The sequence below is a fragment of the Schistocerca nitens genome, chromosome 4, assembly GCF_023898315.1.
Source record: "Schistocerca nitens isolate TAMUIC-IGC-003100 chromosome 4, iqSchNite1.1, whole genome shotgun sequence".
In the NCBI taxonomy this organism is placed as follows: domain Eukaryota; kingdom Metazoa; phylum Arthropoda; class Insecta; order Orthoptera; family Acrididae; genus Schistocerca; species Schistocerca nitens.
This window is the reverse complement of record NC_064617.1, coordinates 689,663,617-689,684,803: the sequence shown is the minus strand read 5'-3', so window position 1 is coordinate 689,684,803 and position 21,187 is coordinate 689,663,617. Positions and strand designations below refer to the sequence as shown.

The following is a 21,187-nucleotide window of genomic DNA, read 5'->3' as shown; positions in this document are numbered from 1 at the left end:
ATTGCGTCCTCTAAACTATGACAAGATGCGAGGGAACGCCGATTTTTCAGTGACAGACAAGTAACTATTTATACTGGTGCCCAAAATTGAAACACAAAACCGCTATTTCCCCGTCTTGTGTCTAATTCACGGTGTAATCATGTTGTTGTTGTTGTTGTTGTTGTTGTGGTCTTCAGTCCTGAGACTGGTTTGATGCAGCTCTCCATGCTACTCTATACCGTGCATGCTTCATCTCCCAGTACCTACCGCAACCTACATCCTTCTGAATCTGCTTAGTGTATTCATCTCTTGGTCTCCCTCTACGATTTTACCCTCCACGCTACCCTCCAATACAACATTGGTGATCCCTTGATGCCTCAGAACATTTCCTACCAACCGATCCCTTCTTCTAGTCAGTTGTGCCACAAACTTCTCTTCTCCCCAATCCTATTCAATACCTCCTCATTAGTTATGTGATCTACCCATCTAATCTTCAGCATTCTTCTTGATCAATGGACCACCCTGTATAAGTCTTGTAGCCATACTCGTCCATCTGCTCTTAAAAGCGAGGCGTGCCTCGACGCTGACGTGTCATTTACCGGTGTCGCAGGGAGACGGGCGGTACGCGGCCATCGAGGTGACGGCGGAGTCGGCCCCGGCGCCGCCTCCGTCGCTGCAGGTGCGCCGCGGCAGCGAGCCGGCGCTCAACCAGCTGGTGGCATCGGCCGCACCGATAGGGGGCGCGGGGGCGGCGCAGGGCGACCCGCTGGGGGGCGGCGGGGGCGGCGGCGTGGGAGTGCTGCTGCTCGCGGCCGACGGCGGCTCCAAGCGCTGGTCGGCCACGCCCGCCGTCCCGACGCAGCCCGACGGCGAGGCCCGCGGCGACGCAGCCGACAAGGACGCCGCCTGCCGCGCGCCGGCCAACGGCAGGCTGCGCGCCCCGCCCGCCAGGAAGGTGAGCCAGCGCCCAAATGACGGCATCGATGTCGTACCGTCGTACAGTGTACCGCGCCAGATTTGCACCTGGTGGTCACAACTCGATCTAATTTGTTTTAGAGTGTAAATCGGTTAATCATTAACACATTATCGTGTCTACCAAGTTTCGCTGCCATACGATAATTACAGCCCACACTGGACCTCCCTGAGTAACTGCACTTCAATTACAACCACCCGCTACTAGCTGATATGTCGCACTGCTCAGCTTGTTTATGTATCGCATTTATGAATTCCGTGTTCCTGTCGTTTGACTTCATCTCCATTCCTGTAGACAAGAAAGAAATGGAGTGCCTTTTCATACTGAAGCGATGTCATATGGTTTCACCACTTACTTTACGTGGAGACAACGAAGTTTTTAGGGCTCACACTGGACAGAAAACTTTGTTGGTCTCCGCATGTCTATTTGGCTGCCCGTTGTACACGTTCCCTTAATGTCCCCTGTATTCTTAGTGGTTCATCTTGGGGAGCGGATCGCACTGTCCTGCTTCGCTTATATCGGTCCATAGTCCGATCAAAGCTGGATTATGGGAGCCTCGTCTACTCGGCCATCCCTCTTACGCCGTCTCAACTCATCCATCATCGGGGGTTACGTCTTGCGACCGGAGCATTCTATACTAGTCCCGTCGAGAGTCTTTATGCTGAAGCTGCCGAATTACCATTGACCTACTGGCGCGACGTACTGCTTTGTCGGTATGCCTGCCGGCTGTTGTCAGTGCCCGAACACCCCTCTTATCAGTCCTCCTCCGACGATTTTCTCGACCGTCAGTATGGGTTGTATGTGTCTGCCCTGCTGCCCCCTGGAGTCCGCTTTCGTCGCCTGCTTCGACAATTGGATTTTGCACTCCCTACCACCTTCAGAGAGGGTGAGAGCCCGACACCACCTTGGCTCCAGGCTCCGGTTCACATTCATCTTGCCCTCAGCTAGCTCCCGATGGAGGGTACTCCGGATGCAGTGTATTACTCACGGTTTGTCGAACTTCGTGCGCGACTCGCCAGTAACACCTTTATTTACACTGATGGCTGTCGGCTGTGCCTTTGTCGTCGGGGATGTCACCTTTAAATACCGGCTCCTCGACCAGTGCTCCATCTTTACGGCCCAGCTTTCTGCTCTCATTCAGGCCGTTCAGTATGTCCGCCGCCACCGCCATTCTCCGTATGTATTCTTCTCTGATTCACTCAGTGCTCTTCAGAGCCTCGGAGCTCCATATCCGGTCCATCCCTTGGTGCAACGGATCCAGCAATCCCTCCATTCTTTTGCTGATGATGGCTCTCCTGTTAGCTTTATGTGGGTTCCAGGCCACGTAGGAGTGCCTGGGAATGAGGCTGCTGATGCTGCGGCCAAGGCTGCAGTCCTCCTGTCTCGGTCAGCCTCCCTTTGTGTCTCATCGTCTGACATTAGTGGGGTAGTTTGTAAGAGGTTTGTGTCATTATGGTGGGATACTTGGTCGTCACTTCAAGAAAATAAGCTCCGGGCCATAAAACCGTTCCCAACAGCTTGGACAACCTCCTCCCGACCATCTCGGCGAGAGGTGGTCATTTTCGCCAGGTTGCGGATTGGGCATTCCCGGTTTAGCCACCGCTACCTGCTGTCCGGTGACCCCGCCCCGCAGTGCCCTTGTGGTCACGCATTAACAATACGCCATCTTTCATTGTCGTGTCCCCGTTTTAATCAATCTCGTGTTGTCCTGTCTCTGCCATCTACCTTACAGGAAATTTTAGCTGATGACGCTCGAGCAGCTGCTCGTGTTCTTCGTTTTATTACTTTGACGGTCTTGTCCAAAGACATCTAACTCTTTTAATTACTTTTTCTGCGCCTTTGTAAGAACTTTCTGGTGTCCCCCCCCCCCTCCCCTTGAGTTTTACCAGATTATATGTGCATTTACATTCGTGTCTGGGCGCTAATGACCTAAGTAGTTGAGCGCCCTAAAACCCCACAAAAAACCACTTACTTTACATGACCCAGCAGCGCAGAGCTGTAACGCTACAAAGAGGAAGCTAGGGTGATAATGGAAAATAAGCATTTACAGAGACGGATTTGTCCTGGCCGTACGATACTCACTCTGTCCTATGCGCACACCACCGGTAGCACCCCGGCCCCTGCGACAGCTTGCTCCATCACTGTTAACGGGCCGTACGGAAATACGAGTATTTCGACATTGTACCAATGTTTACGGCAAAACTGTTGTGGGGAGACGTTGCTGTAAAATATGGCCGTATAAATGCATTTGGACTAAATATGAATGGTTGGACAAAAATATGGAAACACCGCGAGAAATTCATGCTCGAACATAAATGCAGATACTAGCCAAGCGCCGGCCGGATGGGCGAGCGGTTCTTGGCGCTACAGTCTGGAACCGCGCGACCGGTACGGTCGCAGGTTCGAATCCTGCCTCGGGCATGGATGTGTGTGATGTCCTTAGGTTGGTTAGTTTTAAGGAAGTTCTAAGTTCCGGGGGACTGACGACCTCAGATGTTAAGTTCCGTAGTGCTCAGAGCCATTTGAGTCATTTCCTTCTTTTTTTTTGTCGAAAATGGTATTTAACAAAAAATACTATTAAGTTATTATTATTAAGTTGTTAAGAAATGTCTGTGAAAAATGTTCCTTTTGTGTGAAGAAAGCGGCAACACTACGTGGGTGTGTGCAGGAGTCTGTGTCAGCTCGGCGCGCGCTGCAGCTGCCGGGCGACTGGCGGGACGCGGAGGCGTCGGCGAATCGTTTCGCGCGCGACGGCGGCTCGCGGCTGTCGATGCAGTTCGGCAGCGACGCGCGCTGGGCGGACGCGGCGGACCGCGTGGCGTCGCGGTCGCTGCCGCGGGACGCGCGCTGCCGGCGCGAGCCTCTGGGGCAGGCCACCGCCGCACCCGCCTCCGCCTCACCGCCCCCGCCGGCGCTCTTCCTGCAGCGGCCGCGAAGGCCGCAGCGCCGTGGCTCCACCTCCGACGAGGACGACGATCTCGCCCCCGAACAGTGAGTTCACACCAATCTGGTCATCTCTCGTCATTTCGCATGTCTACACAGGTTTCCTGCTTCATCTTTTTAGGGTTCCGTACCTCAGTCGGTAAAAACGGAACCCTAGGGTCGTTTCATACTCGTCCGGTACGGCAAGAAAAGAAGAATGAACTGATTGTTGGTGTTAGGCTGGTATTATACCATCAAATTTCTTTGTCAAAGATTTGATCAAAGATTTGATCAAATATTCCATCAAATACAGGGTGTTACAAAAAGGTACGGCCAAACTTTCATGAAACATTCCTCACACACAAATAAAGAAAAGATGTTATGTGGACATGTGTCCGGAAACGCTTAATTTCCATGTTAGAGCTCATTTTAGTTTCGTCAGTATGTACTGTAATTCCTCAATTCACCGCCAGTTGGCCCAATTGAAGGAAGATAATGTTGACTTCGGTGCTTGTGTTGACATGCGACTCATTGCTCTACAGTACTAGCATCAAGCACATCAGTACGTAGCATCGACAGGTTAGTGTTCATCACGAACGTGGTTTTGCAGTCAGTGCAATGTTTACAAATGCGGAGTTGGCAGATGCCCATTTGATGATGTATGGATTAGCACGGGGCAATAGCCGTGGCGCGGTACGTTTGTATCGAGACAGATTTCCAGCAGGAAGGTGTCCCGACAGGAAGACGTTCAAAGCAATTGATCGGCGTCTTAGGGAGCACGGAACATTCCAGCCTATGACTCGCTACTGGGGAAGACCTAGAACGATGAGGACACCTGCAATGGACGAGACAATTCTTCGTGCAGTTGACGATAACCCTAATGTCAGCGTCAGAGAAGTTGCTGCTGCACAAGGTAACGTTGACCACGTCACTGTATGGAGAGTGCTACGGGAGAACCAGTTGTTTCCGTACTATGTACAACGTGTGCGGGCACTATCAGCAGCTGATTGGCCTCCACGGGTACACTTCTACGAATGGTTCACCCAACAATGTGTCAATCCTCATTTCAGTGCAATGTTCTCTTTATGGATGAGGCTCCATTACAACATGATCAAATTGTAAATTTTCACCATCAACATGTGTGGGCTGACGAGAATCCGCACGCAATTGTGCAATCACGTCACCAACACAGATTTTCTGTGAACGTTTGGGCAGGCATTGTTGGTGATGTCTTGATTGGGCCCCATGTTCTTCCACCTACGCTCAATGGAGCACGTTATCATGATTTCATACAGGATACTCTACCTGTGCTGCTAGAACATGTGCCTTTACAAGTACGACACAAAATGTGGTTCGTGCACGATGGAGCTCCTGCACATTTCAGTCGAAGTGTTCGTACGCTTCTCAACAACAGATTCGGTGACCGATGGATTGGTAGAGGCGGACCAATTCCATGGCCTCCACGCTCTCCTGACCTCAACGCACTTGACTTTCATTTATGGGGGCATTTGAAAGCTCTTGTCTACGCAACCCCGGTACCAAATGTAGAGACTCTTCGTGCTCGTATTGTGGACGGTTGTGATACAATACGCCATTCTCCAGGGCTGCATCAGCGATTCCATGCGACGGAGGGTTGATGCATGTATCCTCGCTAACGGAGGACATTTTGAACATTTCCTGTAACAAAGTGTTTGAAGTCACGCTGGTACGTTCGGTTGCTGTTTGTTTCCATTCCATGATTAATGTGATCTGAAGGGAAGTAATAAAATGAGCTCTAACATGGAAAGTAATCGTTTCCGACACATGTCCACATAACATTTTCTTTCTTTGTGTGTGAGGAATGTTTCCTGAAAGTTTGGCCGTACCTTTTTGTAACACCCTGTATATTTGACAAAGATCTTTGACGTAGCGCTAGAAGGGGTATTACACTGTCATCATATTTTTCGTCAAAGTTAAAGATGGCTGACAAGAACGACTTGTTATTAACCGCAGCAGTTGCATGTACCACAATAGCGCTGTGTGCACATGCGGAAGAGAAGTGGGGGGGGGGGGGGGGGGGGGGAGGAGGAAACATACCTGGGTGAAGCCGCGGGTTTTACGACGACACGATTAAAGCATTCAACAAAACTTTTTACGTACATCAATTACTTACGAATGGATGAGCATACATTTCTGTATGTGCTCAATGAAGTGTATCCTAATATCACAATATTCACTTAAGAACTGCTACATCTGCAGAAGACAGGCTCACTGTAACACTCAGATTCCTTGCTACAGGAGAGGGTTGGGTTAGGCCAGCTCAGGTCTCCAATCTTCTTAATCTATTTTTGTATTCAGCGTGCCTCACGTTGTAAAGCGCCTCATCAGCTTCATACATCTCTATTAATTTTGTAGTTGTCGACACACTCCAATTGTATTTACCGGCAATGTTTATAAAAACACTACAGACGACAGAATGCTGCAGCGATGCTAGCGCTCCATGTGGTAACGTGTCGCATTGCAGTGAACAGAAGACAAGCGACTTCTTTGATCAAATCTACAGCGAGGCCCTAGATTTGATAAAATATTTGACGACATTTGACAAAGTTCCCTATTACACCATCAAATATCTCTGACAAAGAAATTTGATAATGTAATACCGGCCTTAATAACGATCATCCTCCTTTACCTCCTCTGCATTACTGCAGATGACGTGTCACTGTGCGCATTTGTTCTGTGCATGCAGTACACGTGAGGCGCCTAGTTGTTTCCACTGCACTGTGTGGAATACGAAGGTTCTGTTATAGTTCACTAACCTGCTGTCTTCACGTTGATGTCCCCAGCGCAGAAAACAGCAAGCAGGACGTATGTTCTGTATCTTGAGGCAGAAACTTGACTTTAGCGAGGTTCTGTTCTGAAATAATATATCACGTCTTTGGGAAGCCACTCGCGTATTTTAATATAGCCACATGAGAAGACTACATGATTTTAATACAACACCTTCTGATACAGCAAAGTACATGATCAAACACAACGTTTACGAGAATGTATCTTTACACTATTTGTGGCACGTGTCTGTGCCTCATGACTACCGGAGTGAATCTTTTAATACTGAATACTGGCAAACACATCCTGCTACAGACAACATGACTGTACTAGAGTTGTGGCGATTCTTGAATGAGTCGTTCATCTGAACGACTCTAAATAAAGAATCGTAAGAATCAAATCGTGATACGGACGAATCGTCGTTCAAAAGAATCGTAAGAGCGATTGCGTGTTTCCGAGTCGTGACGATTCGAAGTTCCAACGATTCATCGGTTCTTAGTACGCTATGCTTCGAAGTCAACTTCCGAATCATGCCGAGTCGTGCCGAATGATTACGACCGCCAGATGGCAGTCAAGTGGAGGATGCGTGTGAACAAAGGAAGCTCGGAACGAAAAAACGAAGTTCGTGGGCCGTAATATTACTGTGAAAACCAAGCTCAAGCTGACACTTGGCGGTGGCTGATGGGAACGACCGTAAAGGCATTACCCATTTACGTCAGCTTACTTTGCGCGAGTAATACACGAACTAGTGATGACAGGAACGATATACAGCGAGTACACAGCTCCCAATACACACGATTAAAATCAAGAAATCCAAGTATGATGAATAAATGCGTACCTCTTATATGTTGCAGATGCAATGCAAAACACACCTTCTTTACACACGAGCAATAGCACTTGGATTATGTATTATATTTCGCGTATCTCGAAAACGGCCCTAACGATTTGAATGAAATTTTGTATTTAGACTTGTTTTTGCATTTTGAGTTCACCTACATAGTTCCATTCTTTCGTAAAAAGTCAATTTTACAGTACATATATCCTACATAGTTCCATTCGTAAAAACCCAATTTTATATTATAAAAACGCTATTTCACATGTTTTTATAACGCCATCTCGTAAAACTTTGTTAGTGCGTATTGAATGTAGTTAAGGTTTTGGTTTTTATCTTTATCTGTATATATGTGTCTTTCCTTACAGCACGCGATTTTTCACAAAAGAATTTATTAAATAAAAACGCGAATTTCGTGTTTCTTGGGAACGGCTTTAACAGTTTGGATAGAATTTTATATTTAGATAAAGATTTTGATTTTTAAGTTTATCTGTATTGGTGTGTTTCCTGAAAAAACTCAATTTTACACAATAAGTATTTTATATCACAATTTCGTAAATCTTTGTTACTATTGGATGTTACAGTAGAGGTGTATCAAAATTTTGTGAGATGGCGGTATAACATTATCCGAATACGAAGACGTTGGACTTACTGTACATCCGATAGTAACAATCATCCTAGATATGTTTTAGGTCGGACATGGTTTCCTCTGATCGCTGGTATCTCGGAAATGAAAATTTATATTTATTTAACTGTTTGCTTTCAACTTTATTTGAATAGGATGATATGAGCCAAACCACGTCTGCCTCACTGCTAGATTTTGTTACTATAAAACAGACTTCAGTAGTTAGATACGTACAAGCCACACAACAGACGCAATCAAATGAAACGTGACCTTTCATCAATTAAGGTATTAAACGTATAAATCGAGAATCACACTTGTAACGTCGTATGCATGTTTACTCATAAATAAACTATTTCTGGCATATCTTATCTTGACACAGTTCGATTGTAACCCCATTGACAATTTGACATGTCCTGCCATCTGTGAGTAAGATGTAGAACTTTTTGCATTCCGTAAGAATCGTGCCATCGCAGACTAGAATGAATCGTGAAAGAATCGTAGGAATCGATTCGCAATGTGAGATTGAATCGTAGGAATCGAATCGGGAAAAAGAATCGTGTTGCCCAACTCTAGACTGTACATCTCGACTGCCTAATCCAGAGTGACGAACAGCCCGAAACACTTCGCGCGCCATACCAGTAAAGGCGTAGTGACCCGAACGCTTCCGAAGTGCTTAGTCTGCAATTTCGTCAGTTTTTTGTTTTTGATTTAAATTGTTTTTAATAATTCTAAAATGAGTCGGTTTTTACAGTTTCTAATTCACAATTCAATAAGAACCGATATTTTGATCAGACAGAATGGGCATATTTTAAGCGAGACGGAACAGTTCAAGTTCCTAGGCGTTCGGATAGATAGTAAGCTGTCGTGGAAAGCCCATGTTCAGGATCTTGTTCAGAAACTAAATGATGCTTTATTTACCATTAGAACAGTATCTGAAATAAGTGACAGTTCAACACGAAAAGTAGTCTAGTTCGCATATTTTCATATGCTTATGTCGTATGGTATTATTTTTTAGAGTAATTCTTCTGATTCAAAAAAGGTATTTTTGGCTCAAAAACGGGCTGTTCGAGCTATATGTGGTGTAAGTTCGAGAACCTCTTGTCGACCACTATTCAATAGTCTGGGAATTCTCACATTGCCCTCACAGTATATATTTTCTTTAATGTCATTTGTTGTTAGCAATATTAGCTTATTCCCAAGAGTTAGCAGTTTTCACTCAGTTAATACTAGGCAGAAATCAAATCTGCATGTGGAATGCACTTCCTTGACTCTTGTGCAGAAAGGAGTGCAGTATTCTGCTGCATCCATTTTCAATAAGCTACCACAAGAACTCAAAAATCTTAGCGGTAGCCCAGACAGTTTTAAGTCTAAACTGAAGAGTTTCCTCATGGCTCACTCCTTCTATTCTGTCGAGGAGCTCCTGGAAGAGCTGAAAAATTAAGCAAATTCCAGTGTTACAGTGTTGATTTTCTTTATTTAAACTTATGACTTGTCGCCTGAATATGTTTCTTGTATTTCATTTTATCTGTTTCTACTATCGTGTTATAGTTTCATGTATTGTCTCGTTCCATGACCATGGAGACTTCTCCTTAATTTGGTCCCACGGAACAACAAATAAATAAAAATATGTAAAAATAAACTGATTGATAGTCAGCTGTTAAGAGATATTTATATTAGAAAGTGAATTCATTCCAATGAGTAGTTCAACTAACAATAATAATAATAATAATAATAATAATAAAGGCGACGAAAAGAACAAACCACTAATAGGGCTAACCCCCCTTGTAGTGTGATTAGTTGGTTCAGGACAGAACTAAAGAAGCCTCGGACAAGCGCCGTCATGGTCGGGGACGACGCTTGAACCCTATGCCCGCCCACAATGGTAACGACACTGCTAGCCAACTGGAAAATGATTTAAATCCAAATAGAGGTGTTTTGCAGGATATGCTTCCTGCAACCACCCTAGAAGGAAAAAAAAGACAGAGGATGAGGTGGTCAGATGAAGTTAATCGACACCTCATGTTCTGTTATTACCAAGCAACAAACCTAGGAACCAACACAACTGGATACAGATCACAAGTATACACAACATTTGTTACCAGATAGCAGAATTAAAATTTTTAACAGAACAACGACAAGCTGATCAGATCCGTGTAATAATCAAAAATAACAGGATACCCCAGTCAGAATTAGAAAACATCAAACAACAAGTTCAACAAATACTGGAATAAAATAATGTGCAATCAGAAGAAGAAGAAAATACAGTAATGGACTCAAACATCCCAGAGCAAACAAACAAAGAACAACACGCACCAATTAAACAATCAGAGGAAAACGAAATCTTAAGACAGCCACCAGAACAAGCACAAATAGAACACGAAGTGACACACATGTTAGATACAGAAGAAAAATTTCAGCTGACATACATAGAACACAAAGACACAAATACAGACATTAGACCATTCTTGCATAGACCGCCAAATAACCCACAAGTCGAAACAACAATAAAAACTGTCAACACAATCATACACAACAAAATAAATGAAAACACAACAATGGAAGAGTTACAACTATTGGTTTATATAGGAGCACTCACTACACTAAATATACACACTAGGCAGAGATCAGAACCAACCAACACACTGAAGAAACCCACAAAACCAGCATGGCAACACAGGCTACAGATCAGAATAGAAAAACTGAGAAAAGACATCGGACAGCTAACACAATTTATAAGAAATGAAATGTCAGAAAAAAAAACGAAAAAGGTTAGGTAAAATCTCAGAACAAGAAGCGATAGAGCAATTAGATGAAAAGAAGCAGAAATTACAAGCATTGGCCAAACGACTTAGAAGATACAAAAAAGTGAAAATATAAGGAAACAAAACCAAACATTCAACACAAACCAAAAGAAACTTTACCAGACAATAGATAACACACACATTAAAATAGACAATCCACCAAACATAACAAATGGAACACTTCTGGAGCAACATATGGTCAAACCCGGTACAACATAACAGGCATGCATGGTGGATACAAGCAGAAACAGACACATACAAGATGATACCACAAATGCCTGAAGTGATAATTTTGCAACATGAAGTCACCCAAGCAATTAATTCTACTCACAATTGGAAAGCCCCTGGAAAAGATAAAATAGCAAATTTCTGGCTAAAGAAATTCACCTCAACACATTCACGTCTAACTAAATTATTTAACAGTTACATTGCAGACCCATACACATTCCCTGATACACTTACACATGGAATAACTTATCTGAAATCTAAAGATCAAGCAGACGCAGCAAACCCAGCTAAATATCGCCCCATAACATGCCTACCAACAATATACAAAATATTAACTTCAGTCATTACACAGAAATTAATGACACATACGACACAGAACAAAATTATAAATGAAGAACAAAAAGGCTGTTGCAAAGGAGCACGAGGATGTAAAGAGCAACTGATAATAGATGCAGAGGTGACATATCAAGCTAAAACTAAACAAAGGTTGCTACACTACGCATGCATTGATTACCAAAAAGCTTTTGATAGTGTACCCCACTCATGGTTACTACAAATATTGGAAATATACAAAGTAGATCCTAAATTGATACAGTTCCTAAACATAGTAATGAAAAATTGTAAAACCACACTTAATATCCAAACAAATAGAAATAATATCACATCACAGCCAATACAGATTAAGCATGGAATATACCAAGAAGACTCATTAAGTCCTTTCTGGTTCTGCATTGCTCTGAACCCACTATCCAACATGCTAAATAATACAAATTATGGATGCAATTATACTGGAACACACCCACACAAAATCACGCATTTGCTATACATAGATGATCTAAAACTACTGGCAGCAACAAATCAACAACTCAACCAATTACTAAAGATAACAGAAGTATTCAGCAATGATATAAATATGGCTTTTGGAACAGACAAATGTAAGAAAAATAGCATAGTCAAGGGAAAACACACTAAACAAGATTATTACATATTGGATAACCACAGCGACTGCATAGAAGCGATGGAAAAAACAGATGCCTATAAATATCTAGGATACAGACAAAAAATAGGAATAGATAATACAAATATTAAAGAAGAACTAAAAGAAAAATATAGACAAAGACTAACAAAAATACTGAAAACAGAATTGACAGCAAGAAACAAGACAAAAGCTATAAATACTTATGCTATACCAATATTGACCTACTCATTTGGCGTAGTGAAATGGAGTAACACAGACCTAGAAGCACTCAATACACTTACACGATCACAATGCCACAAATACAGAATACATCACATACATTCAGCAACTGAAAGATTCACATTAAGCAGAAAGGAGGGAGGGAATTTATCGACATAAAAAACCTACATTATGGACAGGTAGACAATTTAAGAAAATTCCTTCTAGAACAAGCAGAAACTAGCAAAATACACAAAGCAATCACTCATATAAATACATCGGCTACACCAATGCAATTTCATAACCACTTCTACAACCCTTTAGATCACATAACATCAACAGATACGAAGAAAGTAAATTGGAAAAAGAAAACACTACATGGCAAGCACCCGTATCATCTAACACAGCCACATATTGATAAAGACGCATCCAACACATGGCTAAGAAAAGGCAATATATACAAACACCAGATATTACAACAAGCATATTATTAAAGATCCCAATACCACAACAGATAAATGCAGACTTTGCAAAAAACAAATAGAAACAGTAGATCACATCACAAGCGGATGTACAATACTAGCAAATACAGAATACCACAGAAGACATGACAATGTAGCAAAAATAATACATCAACAGCTTGCCTTACAACATAAACTTATAAAACAACACGTTCCCACATACAAGTATACACCACAAAATGTACTGGAGAACGATGAATACAAATTATACTGGGACAGAACCATTATAACCGATAAAACAACACCACATAACAAACCTGACATCATACTCACCAATAAAAAGAAGAAATTAACACAACTAATGGAAATATCCATACCCAATACTACAAAAATATAAAAGAAAACATGAGAAAAAATTGAAAAATACATCCAACTAGCTGAGGAAGTCCAAGGACATGTGGCATCAGGATAAAGTTGACATTATACCAATTATACTATCAACTACAGGAGTCATACCACACAATATCCACCAGTACATCAATGCAATACAGCTACATCCAAACTTACATATACAACTGCAGAAATCCGTAATTATTGATACATGTTCAATTACCCGAAAGTTCCTAAATGCAATATAGCACATACTGTACAGTTAAAAGGAAGTGACGCTTGATCAAGGTCCACTTCACTTTCCATTTTTAACCAGACTTAACGTCTGAGAAAGTAAAGAAATAATACTAATACTTCAACGTTTTGGCACCCTTGCTCCGAACACAGCAGCCAATCACAGAGCAGTAGCATTATGCAGGCGGTCTTTCTCACGGGAATGGTACCGAATCTAACATCTGTCATAGGTACGTCACACCACATTTCGTCATCTATATACTTCTTGCATCTCCACTGCTCTGGGAACAGCTTCTTGGAGCCTAATATGATGGCTGACTAAGCCAGAAATATTACACCGGCTGCCGTGAAGTAAGTTGTATGAGACATTTCGCATTTGCTACGCGCCGGCTAAGGCTGCGGTCACAGTGGTACCGATAGTGGTGGGTTTCGCCAACGACCGACGTCGGCCGAAGACTGCAGATATTCTCAAATTATTTCGCAACTATGAGCGCGGTCTCAATGCATCCTATCTCATCGCCCGCACTTAAAGATTTCGGACTACCATCGCCAAAATTCAAATCAGTTTTCTTGTTTCTGCCATAACGGCCGGCACGACGAAAAATTTGGACTATGAGAAACTGGTGAGTTTAGTCGGAGGAGTAGTTTGTGGCGTCCTGACGATGAAAATCATCATCAGAATATAGGCTAGGCTCTATGGACTGAAATTGCAGGTTTATTGGAAACAACAAGTAGATAAAAGTTTTACCGCATATTTAAGGTGAAGGTTATAGCCTAGGACCTGGAAAAATAATCTTTTCAAGTGACAAGGATGGCTTATCTCGTGCTTAAAGTTACAGCTTTAAGCTGTGGTGGGTGGATATTAGCTGTCTACAAATTATTATTGTTTCTTTCTTGTCTCAGACGTTATGTCAGGTTAAAAATGGAAGGTGACGCGGACCTTGATCAAGCGTGACTTCCTTTTAACTGTATGGTATATGTTACATTGCATTTAGGAACTTTTGGGTAATTGAACAAGTGTCAATAATTACAGATTTCTGTAGTTGTATATATAAGTTTGGATGTAGCTGTATTGCATTGATGTACTGGTGGATATTGTGTGGTATGACTCCTGTAGTTGATAGTATAATTGGTATAATGTCAACTTAATCCTGATGCCACATGTCCTTGACTTCCTCAGCCAGTTGGATGTATTTTTCAATTTTTTCTCCTGTTTTCTTTTGTATATTTGTTGTATTGGGTATGGATATTTCGATTAGTTGTGTTAATTTCTTCTTTTTATTGGTGAGTATGACGTCAGGTTTGTTATGTGGTGTTGTTTTATCTGTTATAATGGTTCTGTTCCAGTATAATTTGTATTCATCATTCTCCAGTACATGTTGTGGTGCATACTTGTATGTGGGAACATGTTGTATTATAAGTTTATGTTGTAAGGCAAGCTGTTGATGTATTATTTTTGCTACATTGTCATGTCTTCTAGGGTATTCTGTATTTGCTAGTATTGTACATCCACTTGTGATGTGATCTACTGTTTCTATTTGTTGTTTGCAAAGTCTGCATTTATCTGTTGTGGTATTGGGATCTTTAATAATACGCTTGCTGTAATACCTGGTGTTTATTGTTTGATCCTGTATTGCAATCATGAATCCTTCTGTCTCACTGTATATATTGCCTTTTCTTAGCCATGTGTTGGATGCGTCTTGATCGATGTGTGGCTGTGTTAGATGATACGGGTGCTTGCCATGTAGTGTTTTCTTTTTCCAATTTACTTTCTTCGTATCTGTTGATGTTATGTGATCTAAAGGGTTGTAGAAGTGATTATGAATTTGCAGTGGTGTAGCCGATGTATTTATATGAGTGATTGCTTTGTGTATTTTGCTAGTTTCTGCTCATTCTATAAAGAATTTTCTTAAATTGTCTACCTGTCTATAATGTAGGTTTTTTATGTCTATAAATCCCCTTCCTTCTTCCTTTCTGCTTAATGTGAATCTTTCAGTTGCTGAATGTATGTGATGTATTCTATATTTGTGGCATTGTGATCGTGTAAGTGTATTGAGTGCTTCTAGGTCTGTGTTACTCCATTTCACTACTGCAAATGAGTAGGTCAATATTGGTATAGCATAAGTATTTATAGCTTTTGTCTTGTTTCTTGCTGTCAATTCTGTTTTCAGTATTTTTGTTAGTCTTTGTCTATATTTTTCTTTTAGTTCTTCTTTAATATTTGTATTATCTATTCCTATTTTTTGTCTGTATCCTAGATATTTATAGGCATCTGTTTTTTCCATCGCTTCTATGCAGTCGCTGTGGTTATCCAATATGTAATCTTCTTGTTTAGTGTGTTTTCCCTTGACTATGCTATTTTTCTTACATTTGTCTGTTCCAAAAGCCATATTTATATCATTGCTGAATACTTCTGTTATCTTTAGTAATTGGTTGAGTTGTTGATTTGTTGCTGCCAGTAGTTTTAGATCATCTATGTATAGCAGATATGTGATTTTGTGTGGGTATGTTCCAGTAATATTGTATCCATAATTTGTATTATTTAGCATGTTGGATAGTGGGTTCAGAGCAATGCAGAACCAGAAAGGACTTAATGAGTCTGCTTGGTATATTCCAAGCTGAATCTGTATTGGCTGTGATGTGATATTATTTGAATTTGTTTGGATATTAAGTGTGGTTTTACAATTTTTCATTAATATGTTTAGGAACTGTATCAATTTAGGATCTACTTTGTATATTTCCAATATTTGTAGTAACCATGAGTGGGGTACACTATCAAAAGCTTTTTGGTAATCAATGCATGCGTAGTGTAGCAACCTTTGTTTAGTTTTAGCTTGATATGTCACCTCTGCATCTATTATCAGTTGCTCTTTACATCCTCGTGCTCCTTTGCAACAGCCTTTTTGTTCTTCATTTATAATTTTGTTCTGTGTCGTATGTGTCATTAATTTCTGTGTAATGACTGAAGTTAATATTTTGTATATTGTTGGTAGGCATGTTATGGGGCGATATTTAGCTGGGTTTGCTGCGTCTGCTTGATCTTTAGATTTCAGATAAGTTATTCCATGTGTAAGTGTATCAGGGAATGTGTATGGGTCTGCAATGTAACTGTTAAATAATTTAGTTAGACGTGAATGTGTTGAGGTGAATTTCTTTAGCCAGAAATTTGCTATTTTATCTTTTCCAGGGGCTTTCCAATTGTGAGTAGAATTAATTGCTTGGGTGACTTCATGTTGCAAAATTATCACTTCAGGCATTTGTGGTATCATCTTGTATGTGTCTGTTTCTGCTTGTATCCACCATGCATGCCTGTTATGTTGTACCGGGTTTGACCATATGTTGCTCCAGAAGTGTTCCATTTGTTATGTTTGGTGGATTGTCTATTTTAATGTGTGTGTTATCTATTGTCTGGTAAAGTTTCTTTTGGTTTGTGTTGAATGTTTGGTTTTGTTTCCTTATATTTTCACTTTTTTGTATCTTCTAAGTCGTTTGGCCAATGCTTGTAATTTCTGCTTCTTTTCATCTAATTGCTCTATCGCTTCTTGTTCTGAGATTTTACCTAACCTTTTTCGTTTTTTTTTCTGACATTTCATTTCTTATAAATTGTGTTAGCTGTCCGATGTCTTTTCTCAGTTTTTCTATTCTGATCTGTAGCCTGTGTTGCCATGCTGGTTTTGTGGGTTTCTTCAGTGTGTTGGTTGGTTCTGATCTCTGCCTAGTGTGTATATTTAGTGTAGTGACTGCTCCTATATAAACCAGTAGTTGTATCTCTTCCATAGTTGTGTTTTCTTTCATTTTGTTGTGTATGATTGTGTTGATAGTTTTTATTGTTGTTTCGACTTGTGGATTATTTGGTGGTCTATGCAAGAATGGTCTAATGTCTGTATTTGTGTCTTTGTATTCTATATATGTTAGCTGAAATTTTTCTTCTGTATCTAACATGTGTGTCACTTCGTGTTCTATTTGTGCTTGTTCTGGTGGCTGTCTTAAGATTTCGTTTTCCTCTGATTGTTTAATTGGTGCGTGTTGTTCTTTGTTTGTTTGCTCTGGGATGTTTGAGTCCATTACTGTATTTTCTTCTTCTTCTGATTGCACATTATTTTATTCCAGTATTTGTTGAACTTGTTGTTTGATGTTTTCTAATTCTGACTGGGGTATCCTGTTATTTTTGATTATTACACGGATCTGACCAGCTAGTCGTTGTTCTGTTAAAAATTTTAATTCTGGGTATCTGGTAATAAATGTTGTGTACACTTGTGATCTGTATCCAGTTGTGTTGGTTCCTAGGTTTGTTGCTTGGTAATAACAGAACATGAGGTGTCGATTAACTTCATCTGACCACCTCATCCTCTGTCTTTGTTTTCCTTCTAGGGTGGTTGCAGGAAGCATATCCTGCAAAACACCTCTATTTGGATTTAAATCATTTTCCAGTTGGCTAGCAGTGTCGTTACCATTGTGGGCGGGCATAGGGTTCAAGCGTCATCCCCGACCATGACGGCACTTGTCCGAGGCTTCTTTAGTTCTATCCTGAACCAACTAATCACACTACAAGGGGTGCTAGCCCTATTAGTGGTTTGTTCTTTTCGACGCCTTTTACGACTGGCAGAACATACTGGAGGCCTATTCTTTTCCCGGGCCTCCACGGGGTTTATTATTATTATTATTATTATTATTATTATTGAAACTTCCTAGCAGATTAAAACTGTGTACCAGACAGAGACTCAAACTCGGGACCTTTGCGTTTCATGGGCAAGTGCTGTACCATCTGAGTTACCCAAGCACGACCCAAGCCCCGTCCTCACTGCTTCACTTCTGCCAGTACCTCGTCTCCTAATTTCCAAACTTTACAGAAGCTCTCCTGCGGACCTTATTATTATTATTATTGCTTGCTGCCGTTTTTATACCACTAGGAATGTGATTCTGTTATATGAAGTGGTTAGCAAATGTGATGTGTGTGTGTGTGTGTTTTTCCATTTTCCAGTGCTGTCGGTGTTCAGAGTATCTTATTCTAAACTTTATTTATCTTTCACACGTACGCTGAATGACAGTCATTGAAGGTTAATTGACTTGTGTTTGCATAACTTCAGATAAATTCAGCAAAACATATTTCCAGTACGTATAGAAATGTGATTCGAATTCTATTACAAATGCGATATTTGCATTAAAGATACAGTTCTGCTTCAGGCTAAAACTAGAAGTGACACGTTGACATTTGATGCCTGGCTATTACATTTTTCCAATAATTAGGCTTACACCACATTCTGAAAAGTACAGTTTCAAGATTTTTGTGTGGTATATTGGATGCTATTTACGATGCCCTAAATAATAATTTCAAAGCTAATATTTTCACTCTTGCACCCCAAATACTACAAAATTTTTAAATTTATTCTGCAGCAAATATTGGAGCTATGTTTCGTGCAGGTGCACTAAAGGTTGCTGTAATATAGTTGAGTTTCTTTATTAAAAGGTACAAGCAATCTGAAATACTATTGGCACAGAGAAATCTTGTTACTTCTGTTATTCACCCAACCTACAGCCTGGACTCGCACCTTCCGATTTGCATCTGTATGGCCCGGTGAAGAATGCAACCTGCTGAAAGCAGTACGTGGATGATGCGTAGGTTATTGATGTGCAAGATGTTAGCTCCGATGCTGACCAGTAGCGTGATACCACGCGGCTATACATACCATCCCAGTAAGATGGCGTAAAGACTGTCAAATGTTGAAAAACAGGATTTTGTAACCAAAAGAGTGGAGAATAATATGGTGTATTGGAATCCTACACCCCTCGTAGATTCACACGCTTCACCAGTATAGAAACAAAGATCCACGACTGAATAATGGGCTCCATGAAACCTACTGATTCCGGACGCAGGGTTGTCAGGTTCTTAAGAATTCCCAACTTTATTTAGAGACAAAACACACAGCTACATCTTCTAAACTGAACCAAGGCGGATTTTTTTTCGAAACAGCATCTCTAAAGCTACAATTAACACACACAGGTCTAGAACTGACTTGTATATTTTACGATTAATTGTTTATTGTTTACTGTTCTTACGAACTTACTTTCTTTTGCGTTTTCGAGACCGACTGATAAACTTATGTTCTGTACGCTGCAGTGCTTATGTGTTTCTTTACGTTTTCACCTCCGTGAAAGAGCCTGAACACAGAGTTATAATATTCATCTTCGTTAAGCTGTTATTAAATCTTACAGCATTGATTGTTAAAGCAGAACTTCAACGTACAACACAACAAAATACATGGGCCCCAGCTGCTTATCGTCCGCCAAATGGTTCACGAGAAACTATGCGGAACTACGCACGGCCTCCATTTGGATGAAATTAACCGATGCAGCGAGCGGAAAACACATCGCGTGTACGTAGCTTTTGAGCCACCGTCCGTATCAACAGCATTTATGCGTTTCAGATTTTTTTTTACACGATGGTTGTAAGAGAGAAAAGTGTGTTTACTGTAAGTGGTCCTATTTCCAGAGGCTGTTGCTGGAAGCGGAGAACGTCACATGATCGATTTCAGGCGAACACCTCTGTAGCGTATAAATACACGTGTCAACAGTGTGCTGAGGCCTGCCTACCACAGTGCAGCCAACTAAACGTCCTAACGTGTGCTACATACTTCCGCGAAAATACAAGCTGCACTGGGAGGTAAAACTCAATGAAATGTTGTTCGAAATCAAAATCTGAAATCGTATTATCTTTTGGGATATTTGATAAAGATCCCAACTGCAACAATTACCCACTTTTATTACAAGGAAAGGAAAAGGTACGAAATACGTGAATTAATAAGCAGTGGCGCAGCAAACAACAATGGGTACCTCACGCAGTACCGGTACTGTTACAGTGTGTAAACTTTTAGATGGCAGACCTCTCCCTAGTCCTGAATCGGCAGAACTCGGTAAACGTCGGGAGGCTTCGGTAGGCACGCAGTTTTGACTGCTGACAACATTACGTAGCTTACTGTGTTGTACAAGGTAGCCATTGTCGTCTGCTTCGTTATTGTTTTGCGCTGTACTGTTCTGCGTGTTTTTATTGTGCAGTTGTGCTAAAGATTATCAAAATGAGTGAAGAGGCAGTTGCTGGCCCATCTCGGGAGTCGCCAACAACCCCTACCGGTAGGCCTACGGTTAGAAGGAAACCAGTATTATGTAGCGATGCTCGCAAAATTATATTGCTTGTGATTGAATGCTGCGAAAGGGAAAGGGAGTAGAAAAAATTGCATCACCCCATTTACAAATCTTCAGTGAGAGCTGCTACATACACAGGACAAAGCATGCGTAGCATTGGAAGATTCAAACAGTTTTCCAAGAATCGTCCTGGCGTATCACCACAAACGCCTGGCAAGAAAAGGTGAGTTTCCATTTCAGATATTTTGTTCGCGATCACTTTGAAGGAATCACCAAAATTTCATTGCAATCGGTATATATAGAGATTGACAGTTACGTTATACTATATGACCTGTTTAAGTATATTTAAATTTTATAATTAATAGTTTAACATTGCGGGGAATCAAATAAAATGAAAAAAAATTGCGAGATGTGGGAATCGAATGCGGGGCCGCTGCGATACAAGCCCTTACCTATTTTTTTTTTAAATCTCATTTTGTTCGCTTCATCTGCTCGGTTCGGACGTCGTAAGACGTCCATTGAGCTTCGTAGTTGATCGATTAACTCAGTTTTTTTTTTTTTTTTATTACAGAGGGCACCTAACCCTCTGACCGAACACGCTGAGCTACCGTACCGGCTCC

The 21,187-nt window shown here is 41.3% G+C and overlaps 1 protein-coding gene across 1 annotated transcript in view; it reads left to right on the top strand.

Annotated features, from left to right (window-relative positions):
• LOC126252504 (partitioning defective 3 homolog) overlaps positions 1 to 21,187 on the top strand; it is a gene marked incomplete at its 5' end in the record, with an annotated part of 237,820 nt that overhangs the window by 99,720 nt on the left and 116,913 nt on the right. Inside the window, 2 exons of the mRNA XM_049953400.1 lie at positions 590 to 934; positions 3,621 to 3,943. Of these exons, the coding sequence (XP_049809357.1) occupies positions 590 to 934; positions 3,621 to 3,943 (668 nt within the window). The remainder of the gene's footprint in view (positions 1 to 589; positions 935 to 3,620; positions 3,944 to 21,187) is intronic.